The sequence below is a fragment of the Equus caballus genome, chromosome 18 (genome assembly GCF_041296265.1).
Source record: "Equus caballus isolate H_3958 breed thoroughbred chromosome 18, TB-T2T, whole genome shotgun sequence".
Taxonomy (NCBI): Eukaryota; Metazoa; Chordata; class Mammalia; order Perissodactyla; family Equidae; genus Equus; species Equus caballus.
Window position 1 is genome coordinate 72,842,692 of NC_091701.1, and position 16,692 is coordinate 72,859,383.

Genomic DNA, 16,692 nt, shown 5'->3' on the forward strand with positions numbered 1-16,692 from the left:
CCTGTCCTATTATTCAGAGATTAAGCAAATGTAAACCAGAAATAGTGGTTATGTCAATATAGGAAATTTACCAGCATTAGTAAGACTTTGAACTCAAGATTTACTGCAGATGATCCACAGTGCAGCTAGTTGGCCTGTGAGATTAAGAAGTTGTGTTCTCAGTCACATCTGCTTGTGTGTGTATTATTCCCACAATTGATTTGTGAAAAATGATTTTAACATATGGCAAATACCAATATTTCCTGTTAAGACATAGCACTGAAATTGATTATGGAAGGTGAAAATTTCCATATTCAATCACCAGTAGTCTTCCTGAAGTACCACTAAGGCCCAAACTTAATCAAAAGAAAACTGCTTTATCTGACAAAGTCTGAGGAAAATGACATATGAAAAAAATAGCTGTCATTATGTAAGGCTGTCGGAATTATAAAACATGTAATTTCATGAAATATAGAGCCTTCAGTAACATTTGTCCCAGATAACGCTGTGTTGAGTACTTGATCAAACAATGTTGGACTTTCCAACAAAGGTTTCTTTTGTTTTTTCAGAGATTTATTATTTTTTTTTACTGACTTTTATTACGGTAACTGAAATGTCTCCTACCGTCTCAGTAGTTGTGATCATTTGCAGCCCCAATGTTCTTAAAGAACTATATAATCCTCAAACTGCATATCTGCAACCACTGATACCACCACCCCACCTCTGGCTTGGATTGCAACTACAAAGGAATAATCGATACACCAAAAACAGAATTAATAAGCAGAGAACAGCAGGCTGCAGGACTCGTGAGGCGCTGATGCCTCCATTAGCGGTCTCCCTGCAGGCGTGTGTTGGCGCTGTGATCAGCTATCTAAGAGGAGCAGGAGCAAATAAAGATGGATCCTGGTTTCGCTATTGTAGAAATGGAAAGGGTATAAATACTTGTTTAAAAAGGGAAATGCTTATTCCGTTCTATGCGTGGAGGTACTGATACCTGTGTTTGCTCTGTCAGCTTGCCCAACAGCAGTTGGAAAAGGTCTTGGGGAAAATTACTGAAAGTAAAAATAAACTGGCCTATGAAAAGGGAAAACTCCAGGTATGAGATTTCATTTTCTGATTTTTATTGTCTAATTTTTTAATGCCAATTATCAAGCTAAATGTTGCTGGATTTTGAGAGGACCTAATTCCGTCATTTACTAATTCTGTATCTTTGGACAAATCTTTGAACCTCCCTAAGTTTGTTGCCTCATTAAAATCTAGGTGACTTCTATTCATATACCTATAATATAATATAATGGTGAAACCTGACATTGTGAAGCCAAAGCCCATTCTGTGACTATATGAAGCTTTATTATAATTACTTTATGCATGGTCATTTGCTGATAATGTAGAGATCCTATGCTCTCTTTTTTTGCTGAATTTTTATGACATTCCTAAAAAGAAATTACCCTGGGAATTGGGACTCAAAGCAATAGAATAGACTTGAGTGAATGGGATGATGCTCTTCTTTGACTGCCTGTGGGTTTTGTCCCTGTAGAACCCACAGGGCAGAAAGCTTGCCACTGATCTGTCTAGGCCTGCTTTAAACGAAGTCCAGTGGAAACACTGAAGTCTAAAGCAGTGGTTCTCAGCCTTAGCTACACAGTGGAATCACCTGGGAAATTTTTAAAACTCCTCATGCTGGGAAGTGTATTATGTCTGCAATTTACTTTGAGATGAATCATTAAAAAAAAAGGAAAAAAAATTTTTGATGCGTGGATAGAGGAAATGATAGATGGATAGATATGTGATAAGCAAGTATAAAAAAGTTAATGGTAGAATTTGGATGGCATGTGTGTGCACATTCACAGTAAAATTCTTTCAATTTTTCTGTATATTTAAAATGTTTCACAATAAAATATAAGGGGAAAAATCTCCATGACAAGACTTGCACCTCAGAGCAATTAAATCAGAATCTCAGGAAGTAGGTCCTAGGCTTCAACACTTTCTGAAGCTCCCCAGTGATTCCAGTGTGCAACCATAGTTGAGGACCACTGGAGTAAATGGTATGAAGTGAAGTCCAGTCCGGCTGGGCAACTCTAGAGCCAATCTGATAAGTAATCTCAGTAGAGGCTTGCCAGACACGTCAGCGTTAACCTCATGTCATCTGCTCCAGGGGTTTACCCCATAGGGCTAGCAGACAAGATCAGGCCCGGACCCGGCAGGCTATCTGAAGGGCAGTCGACAAACCATGGATGTGAAACAGTATGTTGTCCACTTGAAAGATAAAGCTATTTGGCCACTACTCGTATGCTTTTAGTGAACATATTTCAGAGGCAGTGGTGCATTTATGATCATCTACACTTGTGTAACCTTGGACAAATCTTAATTTTCTTGAGTTTCATCTTATTCACCTGTAAATGAGAGGGAAAGCACACCTCACTGGGAAAGAAGGTCAACATTACAGGCTGAGTGTATAGATTATTACAGGCACAGAAGAACTTTGTCTTTTGTGAAACTAATAATCCCGTAGAAGCTATGACCCATGATTTTGACCTTCTTTTAGCTTTCCCAAGAGATACGAAATATATTTTTAAGTAAACAAGAAAAATCCCAAGTGCTCATAGCCAACTTAAAGCCGGATTTTGGCTGGGAATGGAATACATTTTAAAACTTATTAATGAGTCTGATGTTATCTATCTAACCTTTTAGACCATGATTATATAATATAAGAGGTTATCTTCATGATCTTAAGGAAAATACATGCCTTTTTTTCTGCCCATGTTCCTATAATGAGGGCTTAAGATTTCTGATAGTCTCTGAAAGCTGAAACACTTTTGAAACTTAATTCCCGGGTGTCTTTATGTCAAGCTTGAGTTGGCACATTCCAAAGGCACTGGTCTTGTCAGCAGAGCACCAGGGAAGGTGCTCTTACAGCACAGTACTCTTGCCAGATAATTTAAAGGAAAAGCTGGGGGCCAGCAAGGTGGTGCAGCGGTTAAGTTCGCACGTTCCGCTTCTCATCAGCCTGGGGTTTGCTGGTTCGGATCCTGGGTGCAGACATGGTACCGCTTGGCAAAAGCCATGCTGTGGTAGGCATCCCACGTATAAAGTAGAGGAAGGTGGGCGTGGCTGTTAGCTCAAGGTCAGTCTTCCTCAGCAAAAAGAGGAGGCTTGGCAGTAGTTAGCTCAGGGCTAATCTTCCTCAAAAAAATAAAAAATAAAGGAAAAGCTACATACTAAACATAATCAAAATAATAGTCTACTGTGTGTTCTCTCTCAATTGGGTTATAATCAATTAAAAATATCACATGAATCATATTAGATAAACGATTGTATTTTCAGAATTGACTTAATGATTGATATAAATACTGTACTGGGTTGTAGGTATTAATGTAGACTGTGTCAGAAACTGCTGCCCAGCATTCAAACCTGGTTTGGATTTCCTTTTCAGTGCTGTATACTATTCTGTTAAATAAATATGCCAAAATGTGTTTATCCTTTCTTCTGCTGATGACTATTTAGGCAGTTTCCAATTGCTTACAAACAATGCTTATATGATGAATTCTTGTACATGTCTCCTTGTACTCATATGCAAAAGATTCTTTAGGCTAGGTATAATTCTTAGGAGAATTACTGAGTTATAGGATATACATATCTTGAATTTTACTAGGGTTTGTCAGATTTTTCCTAAAAGTAGTTATACCAATTTAGAAAGCAGTCTATATAAGAGGGTATAGAGTTAGATGTGTTAACATAGATGAATCTCATAAAATAATACTATGTACTCTTTAGGGATACATTTTATAGTAAAATTGTTAAATAGGAATGACAAACAGCAAATTCAGCACAGTGGTTAACTCTAGGATGGAGGGAGATTTGGGTGGCGTGTAGGCTACACACAGGGTTTCAACTGTACTGGTAATGTTGTCTTTTTTAAGTTGAGTGACAGGTAGATGGGATATTCCTGTGTATGTCTGAAAGATTTCCAGCACTTTCATTGTTTTTAAACATGTCAGTTTGAGTGTGTTAGGCTCACTCTAATCTATTATTGACCCCATCACTTCCACCACTGGATTCCAATATTATATTAGCTGCCTAGCCCCTATAAGTAGCTGCATTTGTGACCTTAATTTAGAGATTAGCTAAGGGCTTTGTTTGTTTTGTGTAAATAAATTTTTTATTCAACTATAACATACATACAGAAAAGTACACAGTGTGCAGCCTAATGAATTTTCACAGAGTAAAGGTACCCATGTGATCAGCACTCAGAACGAGAAACAGGACATTACCAGCACCCAGAACCCGTTTCATAGCCTTTTCCAGTCACTGTTCCCCATGAGGGTAATTACCATCCTGACTTCTAACATTCAGATCAGTTCTACCTGTATTTGAACTTTATATAATAATACACTAGATATGTTTTCTTGTTTCTTTCACTTAATATCATGATTGAGAGATTCATCCACGTTGTTTGTTGTTGTAGTTCTTTGGTTTGGATTGCTGCATGATATTCTATTATATGAATATTAGTTAAGGATTTTAAAAGAAAAAAAAATCTTTGCTGCACTGAAATTATCAGTTTCCTCAATGTATTTTCATACTTTTAGTCAAAATACATAGCTTTGGCAGTTCAGGTTGTTTTAACTCTGAAGCTCATTTCAGACTATAAAGGGGCTCACAGTGCACCTGGTGGTGCACCGATTAAGTTCACACATTCTGCTTCGGCAGCCTGGGATTTGCCAGTTTGGATCCCGGGTGCGGACATGGCACTGCTCATCAAGCCATGCTGTGGTAGGCCTCCCACATATAAAGTAGAGGAAGATGGGCATGGATGTTAGCTCAGGGCCAGTCTTCCTCAGCAAAAAAAAGAGGAGGATTGTGTGGTAGATGTTAGCTCAGGGCTAATCTTCCTCAAAAAAAAAGAGGGAGCTCACATTGTGGGCATGTCCTCCTTTACTTCAAATTTATCATATGTATTGAATTTTAAAAAACCTGGGAAGTTAACTGCATTACTTTAGAATATCTGCATTACAAACAGATTAAAATAAGGATTCCTTTCCGTCCATTTCTTGGTTGTCTCATAGTTTCTATATATGTGTGTATATCTCTATATCTTCATATTTAGATCATTTGAAACAATATGAGGATATGACCGTGACCTAAATTACTGCTGTTCCTGAGACCTGAGAAGCTAGCTATGGGAGCTGCTCGGATTTTAATGACACAGAAACACCAGATCTCGGAGGGCAGCAGCATTTATTTGCTTCTTTGTTCTTTCCCGCTTGAATGTCCTGAATTAGTAATCCTGCCAAATAAGAAACTCAATACAAAAATTAGAGTGCTTTCTAGATGAGAACATGCCATCACACAAGTTTCAGGGCATCTTACTGAGCACCTGGAGGCTAAGCTGGGGTCAATTACCTGAGAAATATGAATAATCTGTGTTTTGCTTGAAGAGAGGCAAAGCTGAAAGTCTTTAGAGTTAGTCCATTTTCCATTGGATTCTGTAAGTTAATAGCAGTTTGCTTAGTTTAAAGTGAAAACAATCGTTGCATTAATTTTCAATCCTCAATCAAGAGGCAGCCATTTTAATTCTGCACCTTAAATGAAAACCGTGATTAATTTTTAGTGATGGCTTTAGGGAGCCACAGAACACATTTTATACTGTACACTGTGGAGAAGAGCAACAGAAACAGACAAAGCTGAGAGAAAGAAGGATCCTACTGATGGAACAAGAGATATTTCCTGAAACAAAATATGTTTTCATGTATCCTTTCAAAAAAACCTGACTATTAGCACTCAAATTTTAACAGTTCCTGAAAATGTCCAGTAGCTACAGCCAAGAAGCGTTAGCCCTTCACAGGTAGGAAACAAGAAAAGATATCAAGAAAGGAAAAGTTGACTTAAATAAAAAACTTTGAATGAAATTTTTCCTGATTCAAGGATATGCTCAGTAATGTTAATTGTTGATTTGTATGAGATGGTTGGGAATAAGAGGAAGAAAATGTGGACAAATACACTTTGGAGATTTGTGAGTAAATATTAATGATTTTATCCCTCTAAATGATCATTTTCTTTAATGAGAAAGATGTGAGTGCTCTTCTTTATAAGAATTCCATTTATTCAATTTTTGTAATTCTGTCAGTAAAATCCAAGACTATATCCCTTTCTTGCACATTGACAATTTTAATCATCCCTATTCAAAAAGATTTTGAATGCTAGATACCACAATTCCTTTAAAAATGAAATATATTACCCACAAAGTCTCACTCTTATATTCATGAGTCGTGTTAATTTGGAGTTTCCATAAGCAATAGAAACCAAATGAGTTATCTCAGTACATGTAAATGGCTATAGCCCACCTTGAGCTGTTGCAATAGCTGTTTAGTTGAAATAGCATTCATTCTTTGCATGATTAGAAAAACTTAGGATTGCTTTTTACAAGTTTTAATGATTTTCTGTCATTTTTTGCAAAATTCATGACACCTTTTTTTCCCCTTTTGGAGTATATCTCTCATTAATGAGGCTTGTTTTATTATTCTTCTGTTTTTCCCCTAGATAAAAGTTAAACAGCTAGAAGAACAACTACGTTCTTTTACTGAAACCAGTTCACAGAATGACCATCTGCGCAAGTTGAACAAGGCTCTAGAGGGCAAATATGCTCAGGTGTGATTAATAGCTACAAGAAGATTGCTGTTATATTGTTTTAATTAGTTTTTAAGAAATTGATGCCTTTCTCCCCACCTTACCATATAATCCCAGAAAGATGGATATCTGCTCACTTGACTCAATTAACAAACATTTTTTAAATACTCACCATGTACAAGCTTCTGCTAAGCCATGGAGGAATTCATAAAGATGCCTGAGGCAGGATTGGGACATTCAGATTGTTTATGCTGTAATTAGAGGCTTAGGAATGTACTCAATAAACTTTATGATAGAAAGTTAGGCCTTTCAGAAACAAAACAGATTGTATTATGAGCATTCATAGGGGGCATCATTATGAGGGAAGCATTGAGAAATGCTTTCATAGAGGAAGTAGGTTTTTAATCTGAGCCTTAAAACTTTTGGCAGTCGTGAGGAATCAATATCTTTGGTTTGTAAATTATAGGCAAACTCAGAACTCAGTCCCCAAAAGATACACCTGCAACAGACAGCTCACTCGAAGGAGATAGTAGTAGTGAAGGTGCTTACTTGTCTGCATGGTGGCTGCTGAGGCTGAAAACCTTTTGTCGGTCACAAACATGTTAACGTTAACAAATAAATAGAAAAGGTTAGACAAACAAGATATATAAAACATTTAATGAAGAAAATAATCCAGGAATCTGTTACCAAAAGAAAGTGATTCATTTCAATGATTTACAAATTTACCATGTATGTAATTTTTTTTTCATCTTGAACAGTCAGGATAAACTGTGTAACTTCTATATCTATAACATTTGTGTATGTATATATACCCCTGGCAACCAAGGAACTAGAATGTGTCTTCAAATGGAACACTGTCAGGGTTCTGACCATCTGACTGGACTGGTAGAGTGTCCCCAGTAGATCCGCTCTCCTGCTGGGAATTTGATTCAAGGTCTGTTTCTGTACTAGGACATACTTTACAGTGTGATTTCTTCATTCTGAAAGCAAAGGATACATTTTCAAGTATATTTTCCATCCTGGCTTCATTTAGAACATTGCGGTGTTTCTCTTAGTAAAGGGGGCACTCCTTGAAAAGTAACTCTAGGATTAGTTGATTTTTATTGTTTTTAATTGGTGATGCCTCCAAGAAAAAGGAAATCTCCAGAGAGGCCTGTGTCTTCAAAATTCCTTGAAAGCTGTAGGCCCCAAGTAAACAATGTAAAGGAAAGAACTTCATCAGTTGGTTTGCCCAGTGTTATTCCAAACTCTACACGCCGTGTGACCTTTGCACCTTCCCTGACTTCTGTGAGATCTTCTCAGGAGATTGGAGACGCTAGAATCTCTCTAAAGACTCTCTTGAATGCTATTAAAACCGTGGAGGGAAGACTGGAGGGTAAAATAGATATTCTGGCCGCAAGACCATTAATAAATGATGAGTCGACACATTTTCTTAAACTGGATTCGGTAAGTGAAGACCACAAATTAAATCATAAGGAAATGTCAGATTTATATGGCAATGAAGAAAATTAGTCGCAGTCCAGAAAGATAGTGTTTGGAGGTATCAGTAACAACACGGAAATTAGGTTCTTCACAAAAAGGAAAAATTGACAACGTAGATGGAAACCATCATTCTGGCTATCGCATAATTACATTTTTCTTTTAACACAGAAATATCAAATTTGGCTTAACATTAACCATTGAGGTTTTTTAAAATCTAATTTTTATTTTTTCAAAATTCAAAATGTCTACCTAATCTTCATATTTGCAGTAAAATATCTGGATAAAGCCTGATTTTAAAACAGAAATACATTAATAGAAGCCCCAAGAACTTGAACATTGGAAAATATTTTCCAAGAAGACTTGTGAGAGGATCCATCTTTGCTTGATATTTAAACATAGAAAGTACTATAGCTTGTCTGTTAGAGTTGACTACTATTTAGATCCTTTCTGTAAATATTTTTGCTTTTCATGTTTATGTCTTATAAACACTGGTAAAATTATAAAAACTGTTTTCTTCCTTGTATACTTTCCTAGAACAAAATCCAATAGGTTTTCAGAACCTATAAGTTGGCATCTTTTATGCTATTCTTGGATCCTTACAGAAAAAGTTAAAGTATTAAATGTTACAGGTTAAAAGTTTTCAGGAAGTGTAATAATGTTGAGGAAGATGGGAAAATACATTCTTCTTTGTTGCTGTCAGGAGTATAAAATGCTACAGCTTTCTGTGGAGGGCAATTTGGCAACATTTATCACTCTGCCCCACAATTGTACTTCTAGGAGTTTGTCCATGTGACATGTTTACAAGGTTACTTACTGAAGTAATGTTTATTAGTGAAACCCTGGAAGCAACTAAAAATCCATCAATAAGAGACTGGCTCAGTAAATCATGGTGTATCCATGGATTGGAATACTGCTTGAAGATATATATTAGGTTTAAAGTATCAAGGTTCATGGGGCCGGCCCCGTGGCCGAGTGGTTAAGTTCACATGCTCTGCTTCGGCAGCCCAGGGTTTTGCCGGTTCAGATCGTGGGTGCAGACATGGCACCTCTCATTAGGCCACACTGAGGCGGTGTCCCACATGCCACAACTAGAAGGACCCACAACTAAAATATACAACTATATACTGGGGGGACTTAGGAAGAAAAAGCAGCGGAAAAAAAAAAGATTGGCAACAGTTGTTAGCTCAGGTGCCAATCTTTAAATAAATAAATAAATGAAGTATCAAGGTTCAAAAGAGTATACATAGTATTTTACTATTTGTATGCAAAAGAGTGGGAGAATAAAGAATATATTTGTATGTATTCACCTGTAATGCATATAATAGTTCTAAAATTAATCATAATAAATTGGCAACACTATTTTTGAGGAAGAAAACTGGGTGGCTGGGAGATTTTTTACTTTACCCTTTGTACCTTAAGACTATTGTGACATGGGGCTGGGCCAGTGGCACAGCAGTTAAGTGCACACATTCGGCTTCTCGGCGGCCGGGGGTTTGCCTGTTTGGATCCCAGGTGCAGACATGGCACCGCTTGGCAAAAGCCACGCTGTGGTAGGCGTCCCACATATAAAGTAGAGTAAGATGGGCATGAATGTTAGCTCAGGGCCAGTCTTCCTCAGCAAAAAGAGGACGATTGGCAGTAGTTAGCTCAGGGCTAATCTTCCAAAAAAAAAAAGAAGGAATAATGTGACTATGCTACCTGTTTAAAGTAATTAATTTTATGAACATTTCATTTTCAACAAAAATGAAAGTAGAGAAAGGATGATCTTTTGAACAAAAAATGCTCGAGCAATTGGAACAAAAAACCCTTTGATCAATACTTCACACCATATATAAAAATTAACTCAAAATGGATTAGAGCCTTAAATGTAAAACCTAAAACTGTAAAACTTCCAAAAGAAAACATAGGAGGAAATCTTTGTGGTCTTGGATTACACAAACATTTCTTAGATTTGACATCAAAAGCATGCTCTGTAAAGGAAAAAATGATAAATGACAGCTTATGCTCTTCAAAGACGTTAAGAGAATCAAGAGATAAGCCATAGACTGGGAGAAATATTTGCAAATTACATATCTGATAAAGGGCTTGTCTCCAGAAGGTATTAAAAACTCTCAAAACTCACTAAGAGAAAACAACCCAATAAAAAGAATGGGTGAAGTATCTGAACAGATGTTTCACCAAAAAAGATATATGGATGGTAAATAAGCACTTGAAAAGATGTTAAACATCAGTCATTAGGGAAATGCAAATTAAAACCACAATGAGGGGCCAGCCCAGTGGCAGTGCAGCGATTAAGTTCACACGTTCTGCTTCTTGGCGGCCCAGGGTTCGCTGGTTCTGGTCCCAGGTGCAGACATGGCACCATTGGCAAAGCCATGCTGTGGTAGGCGTCCCACATATAAAGTAGAGGAAGGTGGACACGGATGTTAGCTCAAGGCCAGTCTTCCTCAGCAAAAAGAGAAGGATTGGCAGCAGATGTTAGCTCAGGGCTAATCTTCCTCAAAAAAAAAAAACCACAATGAGATATTACCACACATCTAAATTTGAAAAACTCACACCAAGTGTTAGGATGTGGAGCAACTGGAATTCTCATACACTGCTGAAGGTAATGTAAAATGGTACAGCCACTTTGGAAAATAGTTTGGTAGTTTCTTTAAAAGTAAAACATGCTACTACCATATGACCCAGCCATCCCACTCCCATTCCTGCCAAAGATAAATGAAAGCATATGTCTACACAAAGACTTGTACATGACTGTTCATAGCAGCTCTATTTGCAATAGCTCAAAGCTGGAAACAACTCAAGTGTTCAGCAGGTGAAGGGATAAGTAAATTGTGGTATGTCCATACAATAGAATACTATTTAGCAACAGAAAAGAATGAACTATTGATATAGGCAAAAGGCTGAATGAATCTCAAAATGATTATGCTGAGTTGAAAAAAGCCATTCAAAAGAGAGTATACACAATATCATTCCATTTATATAGAATTCTAGAAAGTAAAAACTGATTTATTGTGACAAAAAACAGATGAGTGGTTGCCTTGCAGGGAGGTGTAGAAACAGAAGGAGGTGTAGGAGACAGAAGAGGAAAATTACAAAGAGGCGTAAGGGCACTTTTGGGATGATTATATTGATCATTATATTGATTATGATTTCAAGAGTTTATACATATGTCAGAATTGTATACTTCAAACATACACAGCTCGTTGTATGTCAGTTGTACCTCAGTAAAGCTGTTAAAGATTGTGGGTGTATTACCTACACAAAAGTTAATTACATTAAAGTATTTAAAATAACATTCTTGAAATGACAGAACTATAGAATGGAGAACAAATTAGAGGTTGCCAGGGGACAGGGGATGGGTTGGGGGAGGATATGAATACAAAGACGAAGCACAAGTGAGTTCCTTGTGGGGATGGAGCAGTTCTGTATCTTGATTGTGGTGGTGGTCACGCATATGTGCATAGGATCAAATTACACAGAGCTATGTGCACACACACAGCTAGATGAATGTAGGTTTAAAAAATGGTGAAAACTGAGTTCCGTAGTCCAGTTAATTTAGTTAACAGTAATGTCCCAAAGTCAATTTCCTGGTTTTGGTTTTGAACTACAGCAGTATGTGATGTCACCATTAGAAGCAGGATGAAGAGTACATGGGACTCTTCGCATTATTTTTGCAACATCCTGCCAGTCTATAATTAATTCAAAATAAAACGTTTTTAAACAGTAATATTTAAAATAGTATGATGATCGTTTGAAATGATCGTGTAGATATACTAAAAGTGTTTCAGGGATATAAAATTCGAATATTTCTAATTAGGATTCATTCTTCTGTAACACTGTTTTCTTGACATTTTATTTAGTTATTATTCATCTTGGCTTTTATTATATTGTGCATTTGTTATATTTTCAAATTCCATGATAATCACTTCCCCCCATTTTACATCTTACTTCGAAGTCTTATCTCCTTTATCCCTTATTCTGTAATTTCATGGAGATTGGCATGTATTAAGTTTGCCCATGTTTATTCACGTAGAGTCTTTTTTTTGCTTTGTAGTTTTCTTTAAAGGGGAAAACAGCTAATAAAGCTGGGTTTTGCTTATAATAGTGGATAAGGACATTTAAACATTTTAAGTTCGGTTTCTAAACTGCTGTCTTATTCTAGTTGTTGATTTATTGTGCTTTGGAAAGTTATTGTTCCTTTTGTTCTGCTAAGGTGAAGTCCATTCTTGACAAGAACGAAGAGGAGCTCTCTCGAGCTGTGAAGTGCCGTGACGCAGCCCTGAAGGAGAGTCAGAAGCTGAAGGGGGACCTGGAGGCCGTGGAGGACAGAGAGAGCAAGAAGGCAAGGCGCAGCCTGCAGAGAGCCGCTGGCTGAGAGCAGGCGCTTGGGATCTCCTTCTCAGCCGCATTCCTGCATTTCTTGTGACCGTTAGTAAGAGAATGAGAACTGACCAGCGGAGGGGTTTTTCCTAAAGAAAAGATAACTTTGAAAGAGCTTTAAAATATTTCCCTTTAACTCCCAATTTTTTTTTTTGAAGTTGCTGTCTTAAAAATAATCAAAAGAAAAAGTCCTAATTTTTTCTATTCAAACACATCTAACGTTGGTAATAATAACCTGCCTACTTATGTTTCATCAATGTGATATAACACTGCCATGAGTTCGTGTTAAATTAAATCACTAAATGCTTTCTCCTGAACAGTCTGTGTGCTTGGTGGGAACAGAGGTCATCCCAAACTTGTTGACAGCAGGTGCTGGCTCTGCCTCTGAAGAGGGCTGAGTTCCATCATCTTCAGCAGCTCTGCTTTCTCTTCATGGTCTTTTTCCCTCACATGATTCTGATGTTCTCCTCTTCTGGCCCCATCATAAGATGGCTGAGCGGGGCCAGAGCAGGCCAGCCTGGAACCACCTCTAGACCCAAGAAGCTGTTGATCCCCGTGTCTCCAGTTAATAGACGTGCTGTGACTTGACAGTAGTTGGGAAGCACTGCAGAATTCTCCATAGGATCTGGGGTCTAGTTTTCTTTTTCTCAAAGTCATAATAACTTAATAAATGAAATAAAATTAAAACATACTTTAATTATTCCTCCCAGCATTCTACCATGCCTGATTTCCATACTCTTTCCTAGAAGTAATGGGACTCAGCGGCAGAAGAATAACCAGAAAGGATCAAATATCTTTGTCTTGTTTCCTTTTCTGTTAGGTGGGAAACTTTCAGCGACAACTGGCAGAGGCTAAAGAAGACAACTGCAAAGTTACAATTATGTTGGAGAATGTGCTGGCTTCTCATAGTAAGATGCAAGGTGCTCTGGAAAAAGTACAAATAGAGCTTGGGCGGAGGGATTCAGAGATTGCAGGCCTCAAGAAAGAAAGGTATCAGATTATTTTTCTGTCTTTGTACTTATATTTTTCTGCTGCATTGTTGTAAGGAGAAGCGTGCCGTCGAGAAACAAATTCACTTTATATTGCTTCTGTCGCAAAAAACTAGTAAAATGGTGTTTAAAGAACTAGCAAATTAGGGAAAATCTGGGATTATAAATATGATTTCCAAAAATTCAAAATTCCGATCTTTTGTAATGATGTGAAAGAGTGTGCATTCTAGAAATTCATGTGATATATTCTTGTTTTACCCTTACTGTTTTCTATGCCCTTTAAACCTGCCCTTGGGTCTCCAGAATAGTAATTGTCAAGATAATTGAAGCTAAGTGACTGCTTGAGTTTGAATTAATTATTCATTTATTAGTATCCTATTTAAAGATTAATAATTATTTTAGATGAATTATTCTGAGAACTACTTCTAGCCATGTTTTCTAAGTAAACTTCTTTGAATGTTTCAAAAATTGCATTAAAGTTTCTCTTTTAGGTTAATGAACTAATGATCTGAATTTAATAAGGCCTCTAAAATATATTGTAATCTGTATATTAGTGGTGCATATTGCCTCTATGTTATGGGAGAACAAGTGAGTTTTATATTCTTCATTGTGCTTATCTTTAATTTTTACATATTATGAATGTATATTACCTCTGAACTTAAAGGTCAAGGGGATAGTATTAAAAATATTGTTTACCATTCAGAATAAAGTTTTAGGTAGCTGTTGTATTTAGAAGCAAGAACCTCAACAATAAGTCAATCCGTGTAGAAGCGATAGATTTTTATACTAGTGATATATATAGTATAAAATTACCAGCCCATAAGTTAGTCATTAAAATGTATTGATAGTTTAATGTATCAAGCCAAATTGAATCCTAGATGGGACAAGTTTTTAATCCCTAGGAGCCTTAGTTTCCTGACCTAAGGCTGAGGCTACTAATTGTCACCTGCCAACTCTCAGATATTCTAAGCATCTGTAGCCTGCTACATATGCTATTTGAGCTTCTTAGAAGAGTGCCCTGTAACTGCCAGTGGTATCATTCCAAGATGGTTCTTGTCTATAGTCACTCTCTCTGTGCTTTCCATTTTTAGGGCTCTAAATCAACAAAGGGTGCAGAAGCTGGAAGCAGAAGTGGACCAGTGGCAGGCCAGAATGCTTGTTGTGGATGCCCAGCACAACAATGAGGTAAAGCCCAGGTTTTTATAGATGATAATATTGATATTTTAGGTTTTATTGGGATATTGCTGTTTTGGAAAAATGGAGTAAAACAATCAGACAAATTTCCTTTTCATTCAAGTCTGAGTTTTGGATGGTGAAATATTTACAAATGGGCCTGCGCTCTTAACAGTGAGTCATTTACTGGCAAACCAGGACCACAATTATGCCTAATTCTCTTTGCCTTATATAGTCCACATTCTTTTCATTTATTAATTCATAAATGACTGCAGAAGTTAAAGGGTTTAGAGAATCACTTATAACCTCAGTCAGCTGATCCCACTATTAATAAAGAGACACATACTCGCATGTGTGTGCTCACAGGTGTATGTACGCACATGAATATGTGTCTACACATATGCACGTATATAAAATACACATGGATATCTCATATAAATAAGCTTTTTCTGGAAGGATATGCAAGTTTCCAGTTCTTATCTCTGTAGACAGTGATACCAGAAGCTCATAGGATTAGGAAGGGGAATTTAACTAGTTTAAAATTTTAAAAGTTAGGATAAATTAAGTTGGCTCTATTTTCCAAAGCGCCCTGGTGACCAATGGAGCACACCCTTCCCACTGCCCTCTGAGAGTCTCCTCAGCAATGTCTGTAACACATTTTCACATCTATCTTCCAGGCATCTGGCATCCCTAGTTCCAACTAATTATTGTTTCAATGGCACTTGATGATACAGTGCAAGGAGGGAAGACTCAGCGTTATGGACTTGCTTGTGTTATAGTGGAATTACAAACACTCTTCTCTCTTTCAGATGGAGCCTGTACAAAAAGCCCTGGATGTAGCTAGAGAAGACAACAGGAAACTGGCCATGAGCCTGGAGCAAGCTCTCCAGGCAAATAATCATCTGCAAACAAAGCTTGATCAGGTTCAAGAGAAACTGGAAAACAAAGAACTTGAGCGACAGAACTTGGAAACCTTCAGGTAAGGGCAGAACAGTCACAGTGTACCTAGAGAAGAGACTCTGGGGAGTAAGTTTGGTTCTTTCCTTCCATAAACTAGTTAAACCCTTTTCTCCTACTTTGAACTAGTACTCCCAGCAGAGCCATGGTAAGGCACCAGGCATAGCTGAGCAGCAGCAGATCCTAGCTGGCTGGGGAATGCTCATTTGGATCTCCTTTTCAGCTCTCCCCTCTTCTAGTATCACGCTCCTTCTGTACATGATGGTTAAACCAAGATTTAAAGACTGTTGGTTAGAATGGACACTGGCATGTTTCTGTGAAGCCTTTTCTATCAAAAGCTTATGTGTCCTTTAAAAGCATGATTTGGAAAAGGAATAACAGCAGCCTGGATGGGAAGAACCCAGCCAGGACTCGGATGGCTCCATCTAAGCAGATGCTAAACCATTCATTGATTTCAGTTTTGGCGTGAGATTAGTTAGGTCAAATCCTTCAAGTTCAGGTCAAGCCACTAAAGTTTTGTCTTAATCTGTACCTAGGTAAATATGACTTAGATATTAATAACATTCCATGAACATTTATACCCAAGGGAAATGCAATGTGCATGTAGATCTTTATTTCTTTCAGGTAGTGAACTATTGCTGTAGGAGACAGGTATAAGCTAAAGCAAAGAAGGTATTTTTCATATTTGTGATCCATGCAAATTTTTTTAAATTTTTTAATTTTTTTAATTGCAGTAACATTGGATTATAATATTATATAGCTTTCAGATGTACATTGTAATATATTTTGAATTCTGTGTAGATTACATCATGTTCACCACCCAAAAACTAATTATAGTCCATCCCCTCATATGTGAGCCTAATCGCCCCTTTTGCCCTCCCTGCCCCCTTCCACTATGGTAACCACCAATCCAATCTCCATTGCTATGTGTTTGCTTGTTCTTGTTTTTACCTTCTACATATGAGTGAGATCATACTTATTTGACTTTCTCCCTCTGACTTATTTCACTCAGCATAATACCCTCAAGGTCCATCTATGTTGTCACAAATGGCTGGATTTCATCATTTCTTATGGCTGAGTAGTATTCCATTGTGTATATAAA

General features: G+C 37.3%; 1 protein-coding gene across 21 annotated transcripts in view; it reads left to right on the forward strand.

Annotated features, from left to right (window-relative positions):
* The window catches only part of CCDC150 (coiled-coil domain containing 150), a 74,185-nt gene that overhangs the window by 46,258 nt on the left and 11,235 nt on the right, over positions 1-16,692 (forward strand). For 14 of the 21 annotated variants that reach the window (XR_011428597.1, XR_011428599.1, XR_011428595.1 and 11 more), the window contains 6 exons: positions 992-1,075; positions 6,520-6,627; positions 12,305-12,433; positions 13,292-13,461; positions 14,552-14,645; positions 15,443-15,612. Coding sequence is in view for 15 of the 21 variants with exons in the window: in XM_070242086.1 (XP_070098187.1) it covers positions 992-1,075; positions 6,520-6,627; positions 12,305-12,433; positions 13,292-13,461; positions 14,552-14,645; positions 15,443-15,612 (755 nt within the window). In the remaining 6 variants the exon portion in view is untranslated. Of the gene's footprint in view, positions 1-991; positions 1,076-6,519; positions 6,628-7,444; positions 8,053-12,304; positions 12,434-13,291; positions 13,462-14,551; positions 14,646-15,442; positions 15,613-16,692 lie in introns of those variants that run through there. The other 7 variants (XR_011428600.1, XM_070242089.1, XM_070242091.1 and 4 more) reach the window with 3 other exon arrangements.